Source organism: Gavia stellata, chromosome 6 (genome assembly GCF_030936135.1).
Source record: "Gavia stellata isolate bGavSte3 chromosome 6, bGavSte3.hap2, whole genome shotgun sequence".
Taxonomy (NCBI): Eukaryota; Metazoa; Chordata; class Aves; order Gaviiformes; family Gaviidae; genus Gavia; species Gavia stellata.
Window position 1 is genome coordinate 19,032,325 of NC_082599.1, and position 22,157 is coordinate 19,054,481.

General features: G+C 39.3%; 1 protein-coding gene across 2 annotated transcripts in view; it reads right to left on the reverse strand.

Annotated features, from left to right (window-relative positions):
* The window catches only part of MYO3A (myosin IIIA), a 119,250-nt gene extending 97,990 nt beyond the window's left edge, over positions 1 to 21,260 (reverse strand). For both annotated transcript variants that reach the window (XM_059818685.1, XM_059818684.1), the window contains exons 1-2: positions 21,093 to 21,260; positions 17,229 to 17,363 (exon numbers count right to left, since the gene is read on the reverse strand). In XM_059818685.1, the coding sequence (XP_059674668.1) occupies positions 17,229 to 17,363; positions 21,093 to 21,260 (303 nt within the window). The remainder of the gene's footprint in view (positions 1 to 17,228; positions 17,364 to 21,092) is intronic.
* Positions 21,261 to 22,157: the final 897 nt, after the last annotated feature.

Here is a 22,157-nt window from a genome sequence, read left to right on the forward strand (position 1 = left end):
CTTCTTCTATTATTCCCTTGTGATTTACAGGTGTTTTCTTTACCAACAGTATATTCAGGGCCTGCACTGATAGAAAGCAATTACCTGCAAACACAAGCAACTACAAAGGGGGTGAACTGAACCCTTCGAGCTACCTAAAAAGAGATGGAGAAGACAAAGACACACGCTTCCCAGAGGCACATAGCAAAGGATGAGAGGCAACAATCCCCAGCAAGATAGTAGATTCCTACTGGACGTAAAGGAAAAATGTTCCTACCAAGAGTAGTCAAGCACTGGAACAGATTACCCAGCTAGTCTCTGTTTTCTCCATCCTTGGAGATATTCAAAACTTGAATAGAAAAGACCCTGCACAAACCTGTAACATTGAAGTTAACCATCTTTGAGGCAGAGGCTGGACTGAACAATCTCCAAAGATCCCTTCCAATCTATAACTTTCTATGATTCATAATATCTGGATTTTAAAATATTCAGTCCCTAGTTTGGATATTTAGACAGCAGAAACAGGGGAAAAGGACTAAGGAAATCTTACATACTTAGACCCAGGGAAAGAATAATTTAATAGAAGGCTTGATCCATGTGAAAACCTGCCTGAAAGGGCTGTAGCTCTGATGGTCATACATAGCTGTACCAGAAGAGGTGCTTATGACTCTTTTACAGTGGTAGTGAAGGGCTCCTCCCTTACGATTTTCTGGCACTCAAAAGGCACTCATACTAGGATGACATACAGTCCTCCACCCACCCATCTGCCACATCTCTGTGCTACTGTAATTGAGCTATTAGTATGCAAAGCTATCTTCAGCAACAGATTTATAAAATACAATGATCCTAACACATGAAATGTCAGTTAAAATTGCCATCACATCACAGTCATGCAGGTGTCCTTTGTAGGTCTTACTCACTCTTCACCTGACCCAGCTGATACATTTCTCTCTGTTCAGCTCTTCTCAATTCTGATGCCCATTGAATAAGGATTCAGTATCAGCTTCGCTTTTAAGAAAACTATCAGTTGCACTTTTGTTAGGGCTATTACAGCCTTTAGTCATCCAACTGCTCCTGATTTCTGCATCTGTACTAAGCTGTCAGGTAACATTTGCTTGCATCCTGCTGTTGTCCAGGTGCTTTCATCTTATTTCAGTAGCTTGGATGCAAATAGTGGGGCAACTATAATTACTACCCTCCCTATCTTTACAGGCTGCACAGACATAAATGACTGGATAGCACATCACATATGCACAACTTATGGCATGCATGAATGATAGTTATGAAAAAGTTGCATTGTCCATTCTTAATGTTATCACATGTAAGAATGCTAAAAGCATCTCAGGCACTAATCATTTTTTTCTGTTCTTAGAATAGATCAATAATCTGACCTGTTCCACTGAGCATCCAGTATAGCAGTGCTGCCAGCCTCTGAGCTGACTGTACCTTTCTTTTAGTACTGACTGCTGTAAGAACAAAAGATTCTGATTTGTTGCTGTTTTGTTGTCATAAAACTACAGAAACATAGGAGGTAAAAGGGACCTCAAGAAATAATTTAGTCCACTGCATTTGCACTGTGTAGAGATCTGGTACTTTCAGGTGGTCCTTGACAGATACTTGTCTAACCTGCTCCTAAAAATCTCCCACTGAGGGAGACTCCAATCTAAAAGTAGCTTGTTTCTGTGTTTCACTAGCCTGATAGTTAGAGCATTTTTCCTACTATCCAACCAGAATCTTTTTTTCTTCCAGTAAAACAGATTTATTTTTGCCCTTTCCTCCAGTAGTCTTTGATAATAAATTATGATTATTCTCTATTTAACATCATCTCTGTCAGACTACTGTCACGGTATGTCATTTTTCTCTTTTTTAGGCTGTACAAAGTTAGTCACTGTACCCTTTTGAAATCATGCATGTTTTCTAAATTTAGACTGCCTGCAATTTGCCACTGATGTTTGCGACACTTTTGCCCCAAACTGCACACAGAATTCCTTTGGAAGTCTTGTCTTAGCTGGGAAAAGCTGAACAGAACAGAACAATCTCCATTTTATAGAGAATCTCTTTCTGCAGTCCCATTGCCTAGTCAAGTATATCCCATTTCTTCTTCCTACAGACAGCATTACTTTGCATGTGTCTACTGAATTTCTTTCCTGTGATTCAAAAAAGTGTCTCCAGTATTTACAACTGTGAGTCTGATGCCATTCTCCAACGTGCCTGTAATTAAACTAGGTCTCCACTCCTGACCTTTTATGTGGACTTTGTTTCATCACCTAAGTTATTAATGAAGATAAAGAGAGCAAAAGCAGATGCCCACTTGAGGTTCTCCCAACCCAAAAGTGAACTACTGATCACTATTCTTTGAGTCCAGTTTTATGAAAACCAGGTTATCTGCTTTATTGTTTATGTGAAGTTTCTGTATTTCCACATTTTTCTCACAAGACTGTCACATGGACCATACCAAACACTTACAAAGGACACAACCACATCTATTGCTTTCCCCTTACTACACCAGTTATCCTGTTAAAAGAAGAGTTTTTATTAATACGATTTTTGTTCTGGCCCAACCAAGTCAACCACTTTTATCACGTTACTGGGTTCTGGGTATTTCTACACCACTTTCTATTAATTTGTTCTAGAATCTTTGTGGGTATCAAAGTTAAACAGATCAGTCTGTATTTCCCTAGGTCATTATTTTTCCTCATTTTGTAAAGTCTTATATTAAACATTCTTGTATCTCATTTCTCTCTCTTCTTAGTAACATAATCTTGTCTTTACCATGCCACATCATTAGCCTTGCTGAGCTTATCCTTAAATGCCTGTACCTTAGCTGTTCATTTTTGTTTCTCCTATTTGAAGGCATTCTGAAACATTAAAAGAAGCAAACCCTGATGCATTCTTACTCGTATCTTACTGTGCTTTTATCTTTGCTCTGCATCAGCTAATTTGCGATTGTGTGTTTAATGTCTTTCAATAATTGCCAGCTATCCTGCTTTCCTTAATTTTTACACTGTTTTTCCTAAGCACAGCTATCTACCAGTTCCCCAAGCTAGGTGAAGCATACTTTGCTAAAGCCCATTATCCTTACCCTGCTGCTCCACCATCCTTCCTTTCCTCAGGAAAGTGAACATAATTATTTTGGGGCCTTTTTCACTCAAATTTCCTTCCACCTTCAACTTTTCAAAACAGATCTTTTCTATTAGAACAGAATCAACCTGATATAGCCATTTCCAGAGTCCCTTTCTTTGCCTTCTGTCTCCAAGACAGAACTTGATGGACTGTCTGTCTCACAATACTGGCTGTCACACAGGGTCAGCTGTGACTGATTCATTCCTATTCCCTGCCTGTGGTGTGACATGTCTTCGCAACTATTACCGCCAAAGAGACGTTCCACTGACAGCACCTAATACCAACCACAAATACTTGAAGGTCCTCGTGAAGACTTACAGGGAACTAAATCCGTTTCTTCAATGGGCCAAGTGGTTCAATATGCAGCTCCTGTCTGTACAGCATAGTTTTAATTTCACCTCAAACGGAAGAAAGATGTGCAGTGTGGATCCTATTTTTACTAATAACAGTACAAGATCACCCATAACCAAAAGAAGCCATAGCAATGCTTTATGCTTTTAGATAAGTTGATTGCTTTCAATTCAGTGTGAATGAAATGTATCACTGAAACAGACATTTCCTGAGTTATTTAGCTTCAGTGATCACAAACCATGTGGTATTTATAATTTTGCTCTCTTACATCATCTAGCACCTCCAGGGCTGTATTAGTCACAGCCTCACAGGTGTTTGTTGCTTCTGATTTCTTCACTTTCAGTTTGGCTTTTAACTTCTTATTTTCTTTGTCAGGGGCATGCACTGACAAGACAGCCAGCCACAGGAAAAGTTTGCCTATTCCATCTTATGCGATGCTGGCCTTCACAGCCTCTTATCTTTCTCAGTCATGACACAGATACCTCTACCTCACACAGTGGCCAAAACGGAAAAGGCCACATCTATGCCAATACTGTATTTTTCTAAATTTCTTCTTTCAAATTCAGCATAATTAAATTAAGCCACCAGGCTTTACATACACAAGAAGAAAAAGAAGTCATCCCTTCAAAGGAGGATTTTTTCTGTTCTAAAACATTTGTAATATTGTTTTGTCTCTAACAGAATGAAAAAAAGCAAGTAGGTGGCAGTGCTGTACAAAAGGTTTACCAGGCACAGTTGAATGCTCCTGCTAGCTCTTCCTGATGCAAACTTCATATTGCACAATCCCATAATTCACATTCTTTATGTTATAATACATTTACATCCCCATGAAGTTGCTAATGAAGACATTAATGTGCCACCTGTCCCCATCTCCTCCCCAAAGGAGTATACAGCTGAAGTGGTACCAAGCTATGATTTGGAATAGTGCTGTGTAAAGCAACTGAGGTCTAAATTACCGGATAATATATTTACATTAGAAATTCTGAAGGAGTGTCAACTATACCTTCACAGCCTGGCAACAGCATAACATAGCTATAATTTTTTTTAAAAATCAAATAAATGGAAGGACCATTTTGCAAAATCAGAGCTAACCTAACTATGGAACTGAAAGGCACTGGTCAGTAAAGAGTCCAGGGCTTTTTGAGCAAATGCAAGAGGCAGCTTACCAAGACAGAACGTTTTGATACAGAAAACTTAGTGCAATTCATCATTTTATTACACACAAGGAGCAGTGGTAAAAATAACATTTAGAGTGCACAACCATTCACTTGGTTAGGGAGAAAAAGCAGGGCCTAAATTTGGTATCAATAACGTCAACAGAAGTATTTCTACTGACTGCTGCAAACTTAGCTGAAGCTCTGGAAAACACACAGAATCTTGTAAGCAAATAGGGCAGTCTGGGGTAACAGTGAGCACTTCACAGCTTTTATTGCCTGCTCAGAACCATGCTGCTTTTGTTCGCTCTTCACCAATTAGGAAACGTTTCAAAGCACCTTCCTCTTTTGTAGCATCATTTCTATATGATTCAGGGTTCAGGCAGTAGTTCCAAGTACTACTATGTCCACACTACATATAATTCATTTTATGTCTGTGTTCCTCCATGAAGACAATAATTTAGTACAATTCAGTGTAATTTAAATGACTGCAGTAGAAATCTTCCCTATTGAGTTTGAAAGCATGGCTGGGGAAGCACAGACCCAAACAATGGGGCTTGTCTAAAGGCTCCTTTTACAAAAGGAGTGAAGCTGAAACAGATTCAGCTGGAAGGTAATTCCTCTGCTCCCAGGAGTGCGCAGGACAGGTCAGCTTAACTGCTCTAGGAGTTGCCCGCTCTCCCTGGTGACTACAAAAGGAGCTATGGTGACTCTGTAACTGTCACAGAACCCTAATGCAGCAAGAACATCCCGAAGGACATTCCAAGACATTCTTAAAAATAATTTTGTAAGAACCAAAAGGATGCTAAACTCAAAAGACTCTTTTTTTTTTTTTCTTTTTTCTTCTTTAAATAAACTACTGGAATGATTAACTCAGAGAGACTAGATCAGACACAATTGAAATTAAAATGCTCTGTAAACCAATCTCTCCCTGCTCACTGTGTCTGTTCAAGGCAGTTCCTTGCTTCCAAGGTTTGGTTTCAGCAAAGTCAGTAGCTTTCTGAACTGTAAAAAACGCTGACATCCTTTCTGGAGCCCAGGAGACTCTTCTTTTTGTCACCACTGACACCTGGCTGTCTGCTTTCTGCATGTCCCTGCTCCTTGTTCCTTGCTATAGTACTCTTATCCTATAGTCTGCAGCCTCCAGCCCTCTCTGCCCAACAAAGAACAAGGATGAGGAGACCTCTCTCCCTACAGACAAGTCCATTTGCTCCATTCACTCCCTTTATAAAGGGACCCAACATATAAACTGAGAACAAACACAGCAAAATTATATTGTCTATCACACTTGAATGTAAGTGTTTAACCATCAGGTGTCTGAAGCAAAAGGAGACAAGCCTTAGCCCAAGCATTCTTACAATGATTACAATTACATTCTTACAATCCCCCACTAAAGCTAAAGGAGGTTCATTAATCTGGGATTTAACCAAAAGCTACGCAAATGTAGATTTTGGTTTTGATGTTTTGTTGTGTTTTTTTAAATAACCTCACGTCTTTAGTAAAGATGTGATAAAAAAAATATGTACAGAAAGCAAAGTGATGTTAAATATTAGAATGTGAGAGGCATAGTATTCACATGCTATTTAATTACCTAGTGGAATGGTAAAACTGAGGGGTTCTCTTTCTGGGCTTTTGCTTTACTCCATGGTGGCAAAAATTGTTAGAGATTACTCAGAACCAGATTTTTGTATGTGCAGTAATCTCCAGCAAGGTTGGCCATAACATGCTCACCAGTTGTTTAAAAGATGCAGACTGTGCAAACCACAATGTATTATGAAATAGTCATTACACAGAGAAATTACGAGTATTTACTAAGACTTCAAAGCATCAAATTATAGTTGTATCCACACATCTTTGATCTTGAGAAAACAGGATATAATTCAAGAGTGAAAATTTGCTGTAATTGGGAAGCAAAGAGGGACACATTAGAAATGGAGAAATCAAGGTTGATTCAGATGTGTAATGCATCAAAATAGTCAGTGTTGGTCTGAATGGAGCAATTATAACCAAAGACATTACTGAAAAATTACCCATGTTGAGAAATATGAAAAACCAATTTTCAATTGTTTAATTTTTCTTCCATATATATAATTTGGAAATACCTGATAATATTTAGACAAATGACAACTCCCTTCCGCCCACCCCATCCCTCATAAAACCCAAATGGACTAGTTATTTTCCACTATGATAATTTCCTGAAAGATTATTGTTTTATAGTAAATCTCCCATATCAAAAAAAGGTGCATATCTGCTTTCTTATTATAACTCTTATTATATATTCTATTATACAGTAAAACTTCCATCCAAAGGTTTTTTAAACTCCACAAACTTGCCTTTATTCCCTTAGATGGAAACATATCTGCATATAGTAACTGCTGTATCTAGCAAAAGCATACTGTAAACATGCCAAAGAAAAATCTTAAGTAAATTATTCATCTGTACATACCACAAGATCCTCTATTTCAAGTAAAAGAGAAGTAACCGATATAGCTATGTCTCTAGTTTATCTCAGGTAGGCTTGTCTCTTTGAAAGCCAAAATGAGACCGTTGGGTCCTGCTTCTAGGTGTTCCCACAAATTCCTGTGGAACTCACTCCAGCCAGCGCTTGTTACTCAGAGATGCCTCGCAGAAAAATGCATGTCACTGAATTTGGATTTTCCCACTCTTGCCAAAACTATGACAGCAGTACGAACAACTCCAGTTTCCATACTCCTACCCATTCCTTACAATTGTATTATTTTTTTAAGACAAAATCTTCATTCGAATGGAGTTCAACAGTTGAAGTCCCAACAGCTTCAATGACATGAAATTGCCCACAAAACTTTAGATACACTAGCCTAAGTCACTCCCACCATGCAACGTCCCAAAAGGAGATCGCATGATCAGCGTCTGCCCAGGCTCTGAGCCTTCCTGCAGGCTGCAGACACAGAGGCTGCAGATTTTTTCAGCCAAACATCTTTCCACATCAAGAACAAGCATTATAATCATAGAATCGTAGAATCATTTAGGTTGGAAAAGACCTTTAGGATCATCAAGTCCAACCACTAACCTAACACTGCTAAGTCCACCACTAAATCATGTCCCTAAGCGCCTCATCCACATCTTTTAAATACCTCCCAGGGATGGTCACTCAACCACCTCCCTGGGCAGCCTGTTCCAATGTCTGAAAATCCTTTCAGTGAAGAAATTTTTCCTAATATCCAGCCTAAACCTCCCCTGGTGGGGAGGTACCTAGACCTTACTTTGGGTGGTAGTTGCTCCTCTTTTGTAGCAAACCACACTGCAACCTAGAATTACACTGTTAGTATCTCAGCTCCCCAGCTGAAAAAAGAAAATCTCCCTTCCCCAATCCAACTGGACCTGCTGAGACTGATAGTTCTTTCGATGCAGAACTATACTTCACAGATAGGACATTACATAACAGAGCAGAGGATTTCTTCTTATATATAAAAAAAAACCGCATACACTTCAGTGAGTTTCACTATATATTAGAATTACATGTGATGTCGAAAAGGCAACATGATCAGAAACTCTTCCATGTATAGTAGGTCAGTGAAGGATCCAAAACTATTAGCCACACAATATTTGGGCATTAATTATACTCATTTTTCTCTATTATCTGACACATATGTAAATTGTGCTGTCACTGTTCATTTATGAATTTGTGAGGAAAATTTATACATATTTCATGAATTCTAGGGCTCTCTTTGTGACCACAATTAGCATTTGCAAACATCTGGAAGCATCTGCTTTGCTAAACTTCTCTCTCCAATCAGCAGATACAACAGTGCAACAGCACAGCAGACTCACTCCAGGCCAGATGCAGCAAGTGCAGATGTATTGTTCAGCATTCTTCATTTCACCCAGGAGTTACTGCAACACCTTCTTCTCTTGGCCTTAATGAGTTCTTATCCCTAACCAGCCACCTCTGACCATGCCATTCTTCCCTTGAACCCTCATGCAGGCTGTCCCTCCTCAATCACATCAAACATGAGCTAGTTGCTTTTACTGTCAGGAACCTTGGGCAGCAACAGATCTACTTCCATCCTTGATAAACTCACAGTGCTGGCATTCATCACTGGGTAACTGTAGGCATGACATGTTTTCCTTTCTGCTTTGAAGGAGCAGCTAAAACAAACAGAAAACCACAGCACTATCCTCCTTCAAATCCTCCTTAATAACTCTTCTGTGCTGCAATGCTAACAAATGCTTGCAGCTGCTTGAGATCACAACTGACTTCTGTTATCCCCTTGGTTCTCCATTTCCAAATCCATTTGTTCTATTTGGCTTAAAGCTTTGACGTAAGCTCCCTGCTATGAAGATTCACTTTTAGGATTGGAAAGGAGTGAGTAATTGATAGTCTACACATTGTGCTGGGCTCTCCATCTCTGGGCAAATTCAAGAACGGTAATTCTTCTAAAGGATCTGCACAAAACCAGAAAGGAGTTATATCAGAGGATCTCACCTGTTATATACTCATTATGTGTAAGTGACTCACTAGACAATTGCAACTGCCCTTATAATTGGTAATTGAGTTGGAACTACACTGGCTTGCTACGCTGTGCTCATCACACAGGAATAGTCTTTGTTAGACAGCTTCTCTCACAGTTCTTAGCCTGTTAAAAGCATTTTGGCTAGATGTGCAAGCTTTCTCAGGCCAGGCAAGCCGCTAGAAGTAATCTAGTAGCAATGGACTGCCATTACCCTGGTACAACAGGTTGGTAGTTTGGTATACTGACACATTATTCCTTTTTTCCATATGGAGCTACCTATACAATTGTTACAGTGTCCTCACTCAGTTTAAATGGAATCCACACCACGGGTTTGTACTTCATCTATGCTTGCAAACAGAGTACCAGGTGAACTGATGCACTACAATTTTCTGTGTTCTAGTTTAATTCAAACTCCTGAGAGCTTCTATTTACTGGGTTTAATGGTTTTGTTCTTTCTGAAGCAACACAAATAGAAGTGTCCCAAGGATTTAAAAAGAAAATTTAGATATTTGTACATTTAAAATTTTCCCGCTTGATGTTAACTTTAAAAGATCAAAGATAAGTAACAAATTTGAACCACTTCAGGCAAATAATACATTAGCAAACATAGCTGCCAACTGGATCGCAATAATCCTTCATGATAATCTTTTTGTAATTCTTTTGAGTTATCAGTGTCTGGTTAGCAGGTTCAATTAACATCAAGAAACATCCAGAAGATCAAACTCAAAGTATGCCACTTTGCCTGCAACAATGTAGAATGATACAAGTTACCAATTTATTTTATGCACTTATTTTCCCACGTTAAAAGGCTGAGGGATTGGAAAAGGCTAACATGCCACTTCTTCAGAAAAGCAGGTTCTAAGCACAAGCTATTTTACACTTTCACGTGATTTCTCTGATGAAGATTACACTAGAACAAGAAAAGGTTCTACATGAAAGTGAAGATGAATCAGGTTCATTTCAATCTGGACTGTGCATAATCAGCACCTGTACAGATTGCACTAGCTACTGAAATACTGTTTGTGAAGGTAATTTTTAATACTAGAGCTGGTCAGAAAACAGAGCTTGCCATCCACTAGAAATTGTAACAAATTCCTCCTTCTCAGATGAACAGGATTCTAAATTTCTTACCACACTTTGAAAAATATTTTGATTTGGAAATGTTTTCATAATGTTGAAACATTACATTCTACTATGTGGAATATTATATCTAGAAATTAAACTTGCATGCTCTAAGAGGAGACTGTATAACATGACAGTATCATCATCAGGTTTAGTGTGTCCATAAATGGATACTAAACAGAATAGTCTGGGACAACCTTAATACAACAATCATCATCGTTGCTGGAAAGCATGAGGGAAATGGGCTGCAAAAATTAGACAGACTCTTCCTAAATAGTATTTTCTAGTGCCACCACAGGAGACAGAATGCTGTGCTACATGGACCATTGGCCTAACTCAGCAGGGCATTGCAAATGTTCTTGAAATGTTCACATACACACTAGGAGAACAAAAACACCTAAAAAGAATGTTTTGTCAGTCTTCTAGACATTCAGCACAGTCAAAGGGATGTATTTCTATAACCTCTTGGCAGTTCCTTCCACCTCAGAATCGCAGAATCACTAAGGTTGGAAAAGACCTTTAAGATCATCAAATCCATCCATCAACTAACACCACCATGCCCACTAAACCATGTCCCACAATGCCTCGTCCACACGCTCCTTAAACACCTCCAGTGACGGTGACTCCACCACTTCCCTGGGCAGCTTATTCCAGTGTTTCACCACTCTCTCAGTAAAGAAATTTTTCCTAATATCCAGCCTGAACCTCCCCTGGTGCAACTTGAGGCCACTTCCTCTCATTCTATCACTAGTCACTTGGGAGAAGACACCAACACCCACCTCTCTACAACCCCCTTTCAGGTAGTTGTAGAGAGTGATAAGGTCTCCCCTCAGCCTCCTCTTCTCCAGACTAAACAACCCCAGCTCCCTCAGCCGCTCCTCATAAGACTTGTGCTCCAGACCCCTCACCAGCTTCGTCGCCCTTCTCTGGACACACTCCAGCACCTCAATGTCCTTCTTGTAGTGAGGGGCCCAAAACTGAACACAGGATTCAAGGTGTGGCCTCACCAGCGCCGAGTACAGGGGCACGATCACCTCCCTGCTCCTGCTGGCCACACTATTTCTGATGCAGGCCAGGATGCCGTTGGCCTTCTTGGCCACCTGGGCACACTGCTGGCTCATATTCAGCCGGCTGTCAGTCAACACCCCCAGGTCCCTTTCCGCCAGGCAGCTTTCCAGCCACTCTTCCCCCAAGCCTGTAGCGTTGCCTGGGGTTGTTGTGACCCAAGTGCAGGACCCGGCACTTGGCCTTGTTGAACTTCATCCGGTTGGCCTCAGCCCATCGATCCAGCCTGTCCAGATCCCTCTGCGGAGCCTTCCGACCCTCGAGCAGATCAACACTCCCACCCAACTTGGTGTCATCTGCAAACTTGCTGAGGGTGCACTCAATCCCCTCTTCCAGATCATCGATAAAGATATTAAACAAGACCGGCCCTAAAACTGACCCCTGGGGGACTCCGCTTGTGACCGGCTGCCAACCAGATTTTGCTCTGTTCACCACGACTCTCTGGGCTCGGCCATCCAGCCAGTTTTTTACCCAGCGAAGACTGCACCTGTGTAAGCCACGAGTCGCCAGTTTCTCCAGGAGAAGCTGTGGGAGACAGTGTCAAAGGCTTTACTAAAGTCCAGGTAGACAACATCCACAGCCTTTCCCTCATCCACCAGGCGGGTCACCTGGTCAGAGAAGGAGATCAGGTTGGTCAAGCAGGACTTGCCCTTCATGAACCCGTGCTGGCTGGGCCTGATCCCTTGGTTATCCTGCACGTGCCCTGTGAGTGCCCTCAAGATGAATCCTTCCATAGTCTTCCCTGGCACTGAGGTCAGGCTGACAGGCCTGGAGTTCCCCGGATCCTCCTTCCAGTCCTTCTTGTAGACGGGCATCACATTGGCAAGCCTCTAGTCATCCGGGACCTCCCCTGTTAACCAAGACTGTTGATAAATGATGGAGAGCGGCTGGGCAAGCTCTTCCACCAGCTCCCTCAGTACCCTTGGGTGGATGCCATCAGGCCCCATGGACTTGTGAGTGTCCAGGTGGCATAGCAGGTCGTTAACTGCTTCCTCCTGGATCATGGGGAGTTTATTTTGCTCTCCATCCTTGTCTTCCAGCTCAGGGAGCTGAATACCCTGAGGATACCTGGTCTGGCTATTAAAGGCTGAGGCAAAGAAGGCATTAAGTACCTCAGCCTTTTCCTCATCCTTCGTGACAGAAGGATGTCCTCTCCAGAAATGAGAGGTTTCTACAAAATGCTTTGAAATTACAAAACTGTATTTTTGGGTGGGAAGTCGCTCCATCCAAACTTTTTCCCCCTACCAAGCTAAGTTTTAACTCATTAAAACAAAGTCTTTTTTTTACTATAAAAATAATGTATGTTCCCTCTATTTCCTATAAAAATATATTGAGAATGATAAAATATACTAGCTCACTTATGAGACTCACAAATCCAAATCCATCTCAAATGTGGCATGCATAATTATGTGTCTTTTGAAAATGGACTGAGATGCTCCTTAAAATTCTACCTGATCTGTGTAGGAAATGAACTATAGAAATATGTTGCATTATGATTCTTGGCCTCTGGCTTACAGTAGCAAGTAAAAGCTGTGTAACACCTACCATTTACCTTGCTGTGCTACTTTCAGCCTTCACTCAGTCTTGACTCGGTTACTCTTTGCAGCAGATCTCAAGCAAGGGCTGTGCCCCTTGTTCTCCCCACCTGCCCTTGACCTGCATGCTCACTTGTAGGGACTGACATGATTTACCTCTCTGCTCTATCTTTCATCAGCTGATTTCCAACTACCTCAGATCTATTGCCTTCTGAACTAACATCCAGAGCAGAAAGAAATAGGCTATAGCACACTCTGCCTTAGCTGTGTCATCATGCTGATGTCTGCTGACATGAAACTGCTAAGCTGATTCATCCCAACTATAACACTCAAGTGGTTTCTTTTCAACACAGACTCAATAGGCCAATTTCTTCTGCCTGCATCTCTGGACACACGTGACAAGGCTTAGTACACCTGGCAAGAGTCCTCCCTCCAGCAGTATTCTTTATTACAAACATGTTTAGAACAGCATCCACATAGGAGCAGATGTTCAGCCTATCTGAGTGTAGCCTACAGAGAGAAGGGCATTTCTGAACTGAGAGTCAAGAGTACTGTACTCCTGTTTCACTTCCATTCCCGTAGGTGTTTTCCTTAAAAATGCTGAACTGAGAAAGTTAGGTTACTTTATTATCAAAAAATGCTAATCACAGCAGAACCTCTCACATTACTAGTTTTCCTCCAGTTTTTAATTATTTGTTAAAATTTGTATTCTATACTAGTTTCAGATTTAGGTCCTCATGTGTTAAGATGAACACAACAGTAACTTTACACTTCTCCTATAAATACTGTACTAGAGTGTCACACGCAGAAGTAGTGTGTTATGCAAAAAGGTTGTTTACTTTTCCAAGTAATAATTATGCATGTTTTTAACTGATTAGATCTACACTGAAAGGTTAAATCAAAGTATGAGATTGACTATGTATGTCTTGATACTTTACTATATCAAAAAAGTATTTGTTTCTTTTAACAGAAAAAAAAAAAAAAAAGAACAATAGCTCCTACTCTCTCAGAAGCATATTTCCAGCTCACAGCACTGCAGCTTCAAGATGCTTTACATGACGTTAGGTAATCTGCACATTAGCACAGAGAAATACAACAAACAAAATGACATCCAAATGTTCAGTAGAAAATGAGGAATTTTACTTCAAATTGGAAAAAAGATTTTCTATGAAGGCACATGCTATTAGGCAATTATTAAGTGAGAAGACTCAGAAGAAATATCATGTTTACCCAGGATTATTCTGTAACAGATCATTTCCATCATTCTGAAGCAACTGGTTTTGGCTTCTATAGACACAGAAACTGTCAGATGACCCACACCAATAGGTCAGCTCCAAATTCCACTCAGTTTTAGATAAATATTTCTTGACAGTCATCTGGTTTAATGATTTCTAGTCAGAGGACAACACCTTCAACCTGGATTGTGAATATCCAGTGCCTCACTGTTGACATATGCCTTAGAGTGAGCAGAAAATGAAAGTGTCAATTTTAGTTAAAAATGGAATGTCCAACTATCTTACCATAGAATTTGAGAGTACAGGTTCAACAGGTACCAAATCACATAAGAATAGATCTATTTTGGAAAACAGAGATGGAAGGTGGGGTGGAATATTTCACACCAAGATTGCAATAATCTCATCATAAACCCATCCAAGGTCTTTTTCAATATTTAGAACGAGTGGTAACTTATAAGGTCTGACGATTTTGTGATAATTCAAGTACTCGGGACTAAAATCTCTCAAGCACCCTTTACAATATTGTAGCACAGTCTTTTTAGCCACTTGGTCAGTTTTGGCCTCAAAACTGTACCTCAGGCACTTATCTTAGCCTAGTTCAAACCTGATTAGCCTCTTTTCCCCAAAACCCCAACATGATCAAGTGCAATACAAAACAGCTACCAAAAACTATGGGAATACGTCAAAAATCATCACACCGTACATTCTAAAAAAGGTGTAAGAATTGAACAGTACAGTTCATATAACCAGTGCTGAAGACTGAAGGAAACCTCGCAACAATTCCAGACTGGCTTGCTGTTGATACCTTGCATGGGACATGTCTTAAAGAGCTGAGGATTTTTTTCCTTTACAAAAAATTACTTAATAACATGTACATATATGGAAGTAACTTTGTTGGTAAACTACAGCGGTGGCTCTAAGCTCACTACTAAATGCTGAGTTTTGCCATCTATCACAACCCATTCCTAGTGGAATTTGAGAAACTTTCCCTCCAAAACCTCCTGCCCGCAGACCCCATCACAGAACACAAAAGCTGAGCAGAGCAACAAGCTCTGCTTTCAATGCCCCACTGCTCATGTAAGCTCATCCTGGCAGCTGAAGCTTTGCAGGAATACTGCAAATGCTACAGTGCACAATAACTTGTATTCGATTCTCTGCTTTTCCTGCTTGACATTATTTTGCATTCACATACTATGGAAGCTGCTTCAGATTATGCAAACTGCAGTGGTCTACACTGTTTGTCATTCCAGTCTTTGGGAATGTATCTACAGGCTAGGTGCTGACTGCAAAAGGCCCATCTTCATTTCAGAGGATCACACAGAATTTTCAGGGATTAGTTGATAGGTTTTTTGAGAGAAGGAGATGAGAAAGATCTCCTCCTTGGTATCAAACTCTGCAAATGTAAATTTCAAGACTGGATTCCCCCCTTCGGGGGAAGCAACAGTTCTGAAGTGAAAATGCTCTTTTATGATAAAATAAATTAAAAAAAAACAAATCCCAAAGCAATGGAAACAGAGGTGTCTGTAAGCTAAATTAAAGACTAATCACCATCTTCATGAATTTACACACAAATATATTGTTAAAAAAACCCCAACAAAACAGAGCAGAGATGATGAAGACATCTTCATTCTTATAAAATGTAGGACACCTAAATAGCTACTATGAAAAACAAACTGCAACAGCCTTGTAAAGCTGCATACAAGCTGAAAGGATGGTGACACTTCAACAGAGGAATCTGTTTTGCAACAGTTTTCTTTCACAGATACATTTCTTAAAAGGAAAGCTTCACCAAAGTCACTACTGGAATTTATTTTTCTACTTATGCATACCTACGCACACACACACCAACTGAAATCCATTGCATTGATGGAGCTACATGTCCAGTGACAGAAAGCATCCAAGACTTCCACACACTCCATACTGGCACTTGCGCATGTACAGCTTGGCATGCAAAGAGTAAATATAAAACTTACACTCCCGATGTAGGCTTGTGTTTTTCACATTAAGAAAATAAATCCATGCAAAATATAAAAGTTTATATTTTAACACTTGACTGTTTCCTCACAGTCTGTTCTACCTTGGCTGTTTGGCATCCATCCTTTACAGCCCAGAAGTTTCACAGATGGAGTTTCAAATGCCCAGCAGACACAACAGAAGCTAGATTTTCAAAGATGCTCAATGCACAAAGAGCTGGCATCTTCTGATGTCAGTCTAACCTAATAATTTATTATGAGTTCCAATGCAAACTATTCTTAAAAGTATCTTCTCAATGCAGGTCAGAAGAATTTGGAAAAGCTTTTAGAACTTAAGCATTTTTCAGAGCTTGCTTCCAGGATTAGGTACCATTGTTATCCAAGATATTCGGCAGGAGATTTGTATTCACTTAGCTGACAAATCATAAAATACAACCAATTCTTCAATCTCAACCTTATCAAACATCAGCAAGAGCCTTGATTGTTATGAAAGGCACACTATTCCTGTTAGAGACATTCTTGTTCATTTTCCTCTGGGGAGAGGAGGAAATTTTTGCAGAATAGGTTATAGTGAATCTACAAAACAGTAACGATCAAGCTCTTTGCTCCTAGACTACTCAAAACTAAAGACTGAAACACACAAATTACAGGCCTTACCTTGCTCTGACTCCATTTGAGGAAATCCTGCTGCTGTCAACAGTATTTGGCAAATGAAAAAGGGCAGTAGCCTCTTTTTCTTGGCTTATTTGTCTATTTGTGCATTTACTTGCACAAAAAAAAAGCAATTCAATTAATTCATTTCTATAATTTCAGAAAAAAAGATCATCATAGTGATTTCTTTAACTTTTATGTCATATCTTAGTCATATTTAAAGAAATGCTATTGCAGGAAGATTCCCATGACAAGCCTTTCACCAAAGAAAGATTTTAGGTAGCAAATCCTATGAAGTCCTGTTAGAATTTATATCCTAATTCTGAAGGCATAGCACTAACAGTATACTATCAAAATAAGAATGCTGAACTCAGAGCAGATCAATAATTCAGAACACTGAAAAGACTGAACAACAGCATTTATCATTTCACATGCAACCACTCTAAAGAAAAACATAGAACAAATGACTTGCATCTCATTCATTGAGTTTATACTCAACATAGGAATGCCAATCGGGAGAAAACTCTTATTTTTCTGCATTATTTACCTCAAGAACTAGCCAAAGCTGGTCTCCATTTTTCACATCTTTCTTATAGTACATGCCGTAGAATTTGACTACATTGGGATGATCAGAGAGAGCTTTCAAAATGTTGTACTCAGCTTCAATTTCTTCGTCAATATCCTAGAGTCACAAATAAGAAATATATAGCGGTTAATAAACAAATAATGATAGCCATTAAAAAAAATCCCAACACATAGAATTTTCTGGCTATTCAAATGTAGTTTGAAATAGTGCAAAGAAAAAAAAAAATCAAATAGAACATGCTATGAAGCTTTGTTCTGTTTTCTCAATACAAAACAGTCATTTGTTTTTTTACTTGGTCTTCAACAATTTCAACTAATGAACACACTGAGTATAACAGAGCAGCCGTCAAAAGAATGGGAAAGGAGCCTTTCAAGGCAAAGCCAATGCAATCCACAAGTGGGTAGGTACAGACTGTAGAGTTTTTGGGTGAGCATGCAGGTGCCTTGGGAAGTCACAAGTCACTGTTCTAGGCTCAAGGGCATCCCCAGCCAGAGATGGTGCAGCTGGAATTACCTCTCTACCCCTCTGTGCACAACTAAGTATGACTGCAGCCACATCTTACTCTTTATCATCCCACTGTCTAGAATCATTTGGGATTTTTTCTTGTTTTCTACTGTCACAGAAACTGGTGACATCCATAATCTCTGCGGCTTCTCACACTGAGCTGCAGAGTTGTGGCTTTCTGTCAGTCTTTCATTACAGACCTTGGGTTTCTTACACAGCAAGCAAGGGAAGTCCATTTGGAAGCGAGAGATCATGACAAGGTTTGTCAACACATGCACCAGGAGCTGTGCAAGCCCTTTCAGACCAAACATGGATGTTAGCAATGGTAGGCACTGGATGGCTCGGGTAATGCCTTCCACCTATGCACTGGAAGAGCCCACTGAGGGACACTATCAGACTGTGTTTCAGTCATGCTGAGAAAATATTCAATCCATCCTGGCCACAGGTAGAGGCAGAATAGCTGCAGTTATTTGCCCCCATTGTTTAGATCTCAAAAAAATGTTAACATACTTGTTTTCAGATTTAAAACATTTAATACAATGTGCTATTTACACCCACTGAAAAAGAAATAGAAATGAAAAATCAGTTCTAGAGGAAGGCTACCTATGAACTCCACTATCCATATGAATGGATTTCATATCATCTGCTCAGTGCTGAAAACCTGTCTCACCACTGCCAAACAGAAGTGACCATGCTAGAGAAAAGGCATGCTTTGTATTCCCAACAAATGACACTCCTCGTCTTGTTCACCACCAAAGGCATCTGCCCCTAAGAGGACTTAGCACACTTCTTTCTTATATAGGTCTCTCCAATGCTAAATCCAACTCAAGTTCCTCATAGCAGCCTTTTGTCTTGATACCAGCTTGACTAGTCTCAAAGAACTTTGCCTGCCACCAGTATCTTCAGGAATTGGGCTGTTAAACCTTCATATTGAGATTACAAGAATAAGACTTCTTACAAAGATAGATTTTAGATATTTTTTTTATTGGAGTAGCCAAAAAACAGTAGAAATTTTCCTCTTTCAAAAAAAGGAGGAACTCACTGTAGGTTAATTTTCCCATAAGCACAACAAAGAATACAGCCAATAAAAAAAGAGATGCAAGGAAGAAAGGAAGAACTAAGGCACTGAAGGTGGCAGAGGAAGGAAATGGAAAGAGTGGAAGATAAGAAGGGATGAAGAGAGAAAATGCATCTGACAAAAACAACAGCACAGATCATAAAGAAAAAAAACCCACAAAAAAACCCCAAGAGTCAAAAGCCAGAAAACTACACACAAAACATACAATAGCCCTGGCTGCCTTGGGGAAATTGCAAGAGAATTAGCCCACTGTCCGTAGTTTCCGTCTCCTGAGGGGTACTCAGATTTTGTGAGATTTTCACTATTATAAGGAGAAATGAAAAGAGAGAGAATGAAATGAATAGAATATTCATTTTGTGCATACTAAAAAGAAAAATCTTCCTCTGTATTTTATGAAGGAAGAAAACTTGAAATAGTTGGTTGAATTTAACATATTTACCTGCATAAGAGTACCTCTTTTAGAAACAGTAGAGAAAATATTTTCATGTGAACTTAATTTGGGTAAGAGCCCTAAAGTACAATGGAATTTACATAGAGCCCTAAGGACAAGACTAAGAGCATTCTCAGTTCAGTTTTCATATATTCTCATTTCAACACCTTCATTTTCCTGTTTCAGTTTCAAAAAGCTGAGCTGTTATTCAACACAAAAAATCTGAGATCTCTAAAGGATTAAAAATGAAATGCTTATTTCAGTCTCACATCACCCATGATAATGTAGTTTCCCAGTTTAATTTGGAAATATCAGTTAAACCAAGTGATATAAAACCACATTTCTTCTGCTTGTTTTTTTCAGTCTACCTCTCAAATGGCACAATTCTGAAACCATCTTCCAAGAAAAAAAATTGTAAAATTTAAAGAAGAAAATACAGAAAGTACCTTTTTCTTCATTGCAATGGCTCCCTCTGCAGCCGTTAATAATACTTTCAGTTTAAACAAAAAGAACTAGTTTATTGCTTTCACCCTATTTCTAATATAGGATTACCATTTTAACAGTAACATGGAGGTACAGCAGCTACTGCAGACATCCTGTAAATAGGAGAGGGAAAAGAAGAATAGTGTTCTTAGAAAAAAGGAGAATATATTCAGTTAAAAGATTCAAGTCCTGGAGTGTGATATTGACTGCATTACTGACTTCCATTTTTTCATTAAAATAAGGAATCTTTTAAAAATCAGTTATACCTTTTTGTTTCTTCAATTTCTTGTATTGCATCTTTACCCATTGTATTTCTTCTGTCCTCTTTACATTCTACTCCCTTATCTCCTACTTAATCTATTTATCTCTCCTCTAGCACCAGCTTTACTACCTCTTCTTTCTTCCTGTCAGCATCCTTTACCCTTTTCCTACAACCTCCAAAGTTTCCCCCATGCCTTCAGTAATCCCTGCCATAGCCAGCTGCCACTTAATCATTCCTGAACATTTGTGAAATGGATGAAAGTAGAAGCATTTCCTGCCATACAGGCATTTAGACAAACACCAACTGCAAGAGAAGTCCTGCCTATTCATTGTAAGCACGAGAACCTTGTTTACAGAAAGCAACAGAGTCAAAAATAGAGTTTCCAATGCATCTGAATTCATCAAGTTCATTATCGCTTGGCTGCAAATCATGTTTACTTTGGGAGAGGTACGTTATATTGAATTGAGATGAGCCTCCTTTTGTTGCTTTGAAAGCATGCTGAAATAAAAAGCAGACCAACAAGAAACACAGCAAAGATAATGCAAGATGCTATGTTTTCACAAACACTTTTCATGGACTTACGGGCCACGGGATCATAATTTGACACTGTGTGATGTGCAGGGGTAGACAGAGCCTATGTAACTCAGCTAAAAGCATGTACTCAAAATAGATGCTTGAAGGTACTTCTAAAGCACTTAAAAGTACATAACTTTCTTACTGGCTAGTATGTAAAAAAGGGAAAGGAAACAACAGTATAAATAGAAGAAGCTAGGACTCCTGGTACTGAAAAGGAAAATAATCAGCTCTGCTTCTGAAAGTAAGAGATAAACAAGGGGGAACCAAAAATAAAAGTAACAAAGTTCAGGTATACTTCTGACTTCTACCATATGCAACCACTTCCAAGATAGGAAAAACACATTGATAGCTAGCCTGATACTTAGCAGGTTGAAGCAGTTTATTTCCCTACCACTTCTAATGCAAATGATCTACCAAGATTAAAAGAAAGACAGACTACATAAATTCACTTACAATTAAATAAGCACAAACCAAGTAATTTAAGTAGCTTACGTGAACAGGATCCAAAATTTTGACTGCTGCTTTGCTGCCATTTTTCTTATTTAACACCTTGAAAACTTTTCCATATGTTCCTTTGCCAATAGTCTCAATTATTTCCCAGGTATCTGAAGGATCAGGAAAGCTATCAAATATTATTGTTTTCCCAGTCAACGGAAGCATCTCAAATGATGGCTCCTAGAAAAAAGAGATTTCAATGTTCACTCAACAAATGGTTAATAGCATTTGGTTTCCTACAAATGCGAAGAGAAATATACATTCTAGTCTCAAACACCAGAAATGTTTTTGCAGGTACTGTGCATGCACTGAAAGCATAATGAATAAGAAATGCTGCACTTAATACAGGTAAGTGCAGTCAATACAATATCAAATAAAGGGAAATTCAAATAAAAATTTGAAGTAATTTCAGGCTTGAGTGAAGTCAGTAGAAGCTTTCCCATGCACTTCAATGAAACTATAATGTCACTCTGGGATTTTTTGAGGGGCAGGGAAATGGGAGTCAAGTTCATAAAATCCAAAAGAATTTGGCTCCATTACCAAGAATCAGGCAAGAAGGGGAAACAACCCCACAAAACAAAACATGTTAAATAAGTAGTATTAGGTTCATTCAAACTTTTACAGCAAACAGTCAGTTTTATAATTGTACTCATACCATTTGAATTTTTATGCAAAACTGATAAGGCCAAGCAGATCAAAGTGGCAGATCTTTTCACAATGTTATGGTCTTCTGACAGCCAAGCATTCACAGTCATGGAAAACATGTTTGCTGACGTACATTCATTAACAACTGTTTTACATACTGTAAAGGAAACACCTTTTACAATGATGGTATTGTATCCATCACTGACCAGGTTACACCTATGCCCTGGTCAATGATGGATACAATTCACTTATACATGCCTTCATAGTGACTAACTATCCAGAAGCTACAGTGGTAAAAACAAAGCACACATCCCCCAGATAAACAACAACAAAACAAAAACCCCACCTTTACGCGTTGTTGAGAACAGCCGAAAACTCAGTAGAAATGTGTTAAAAATTACATTCTCATATTCTTAA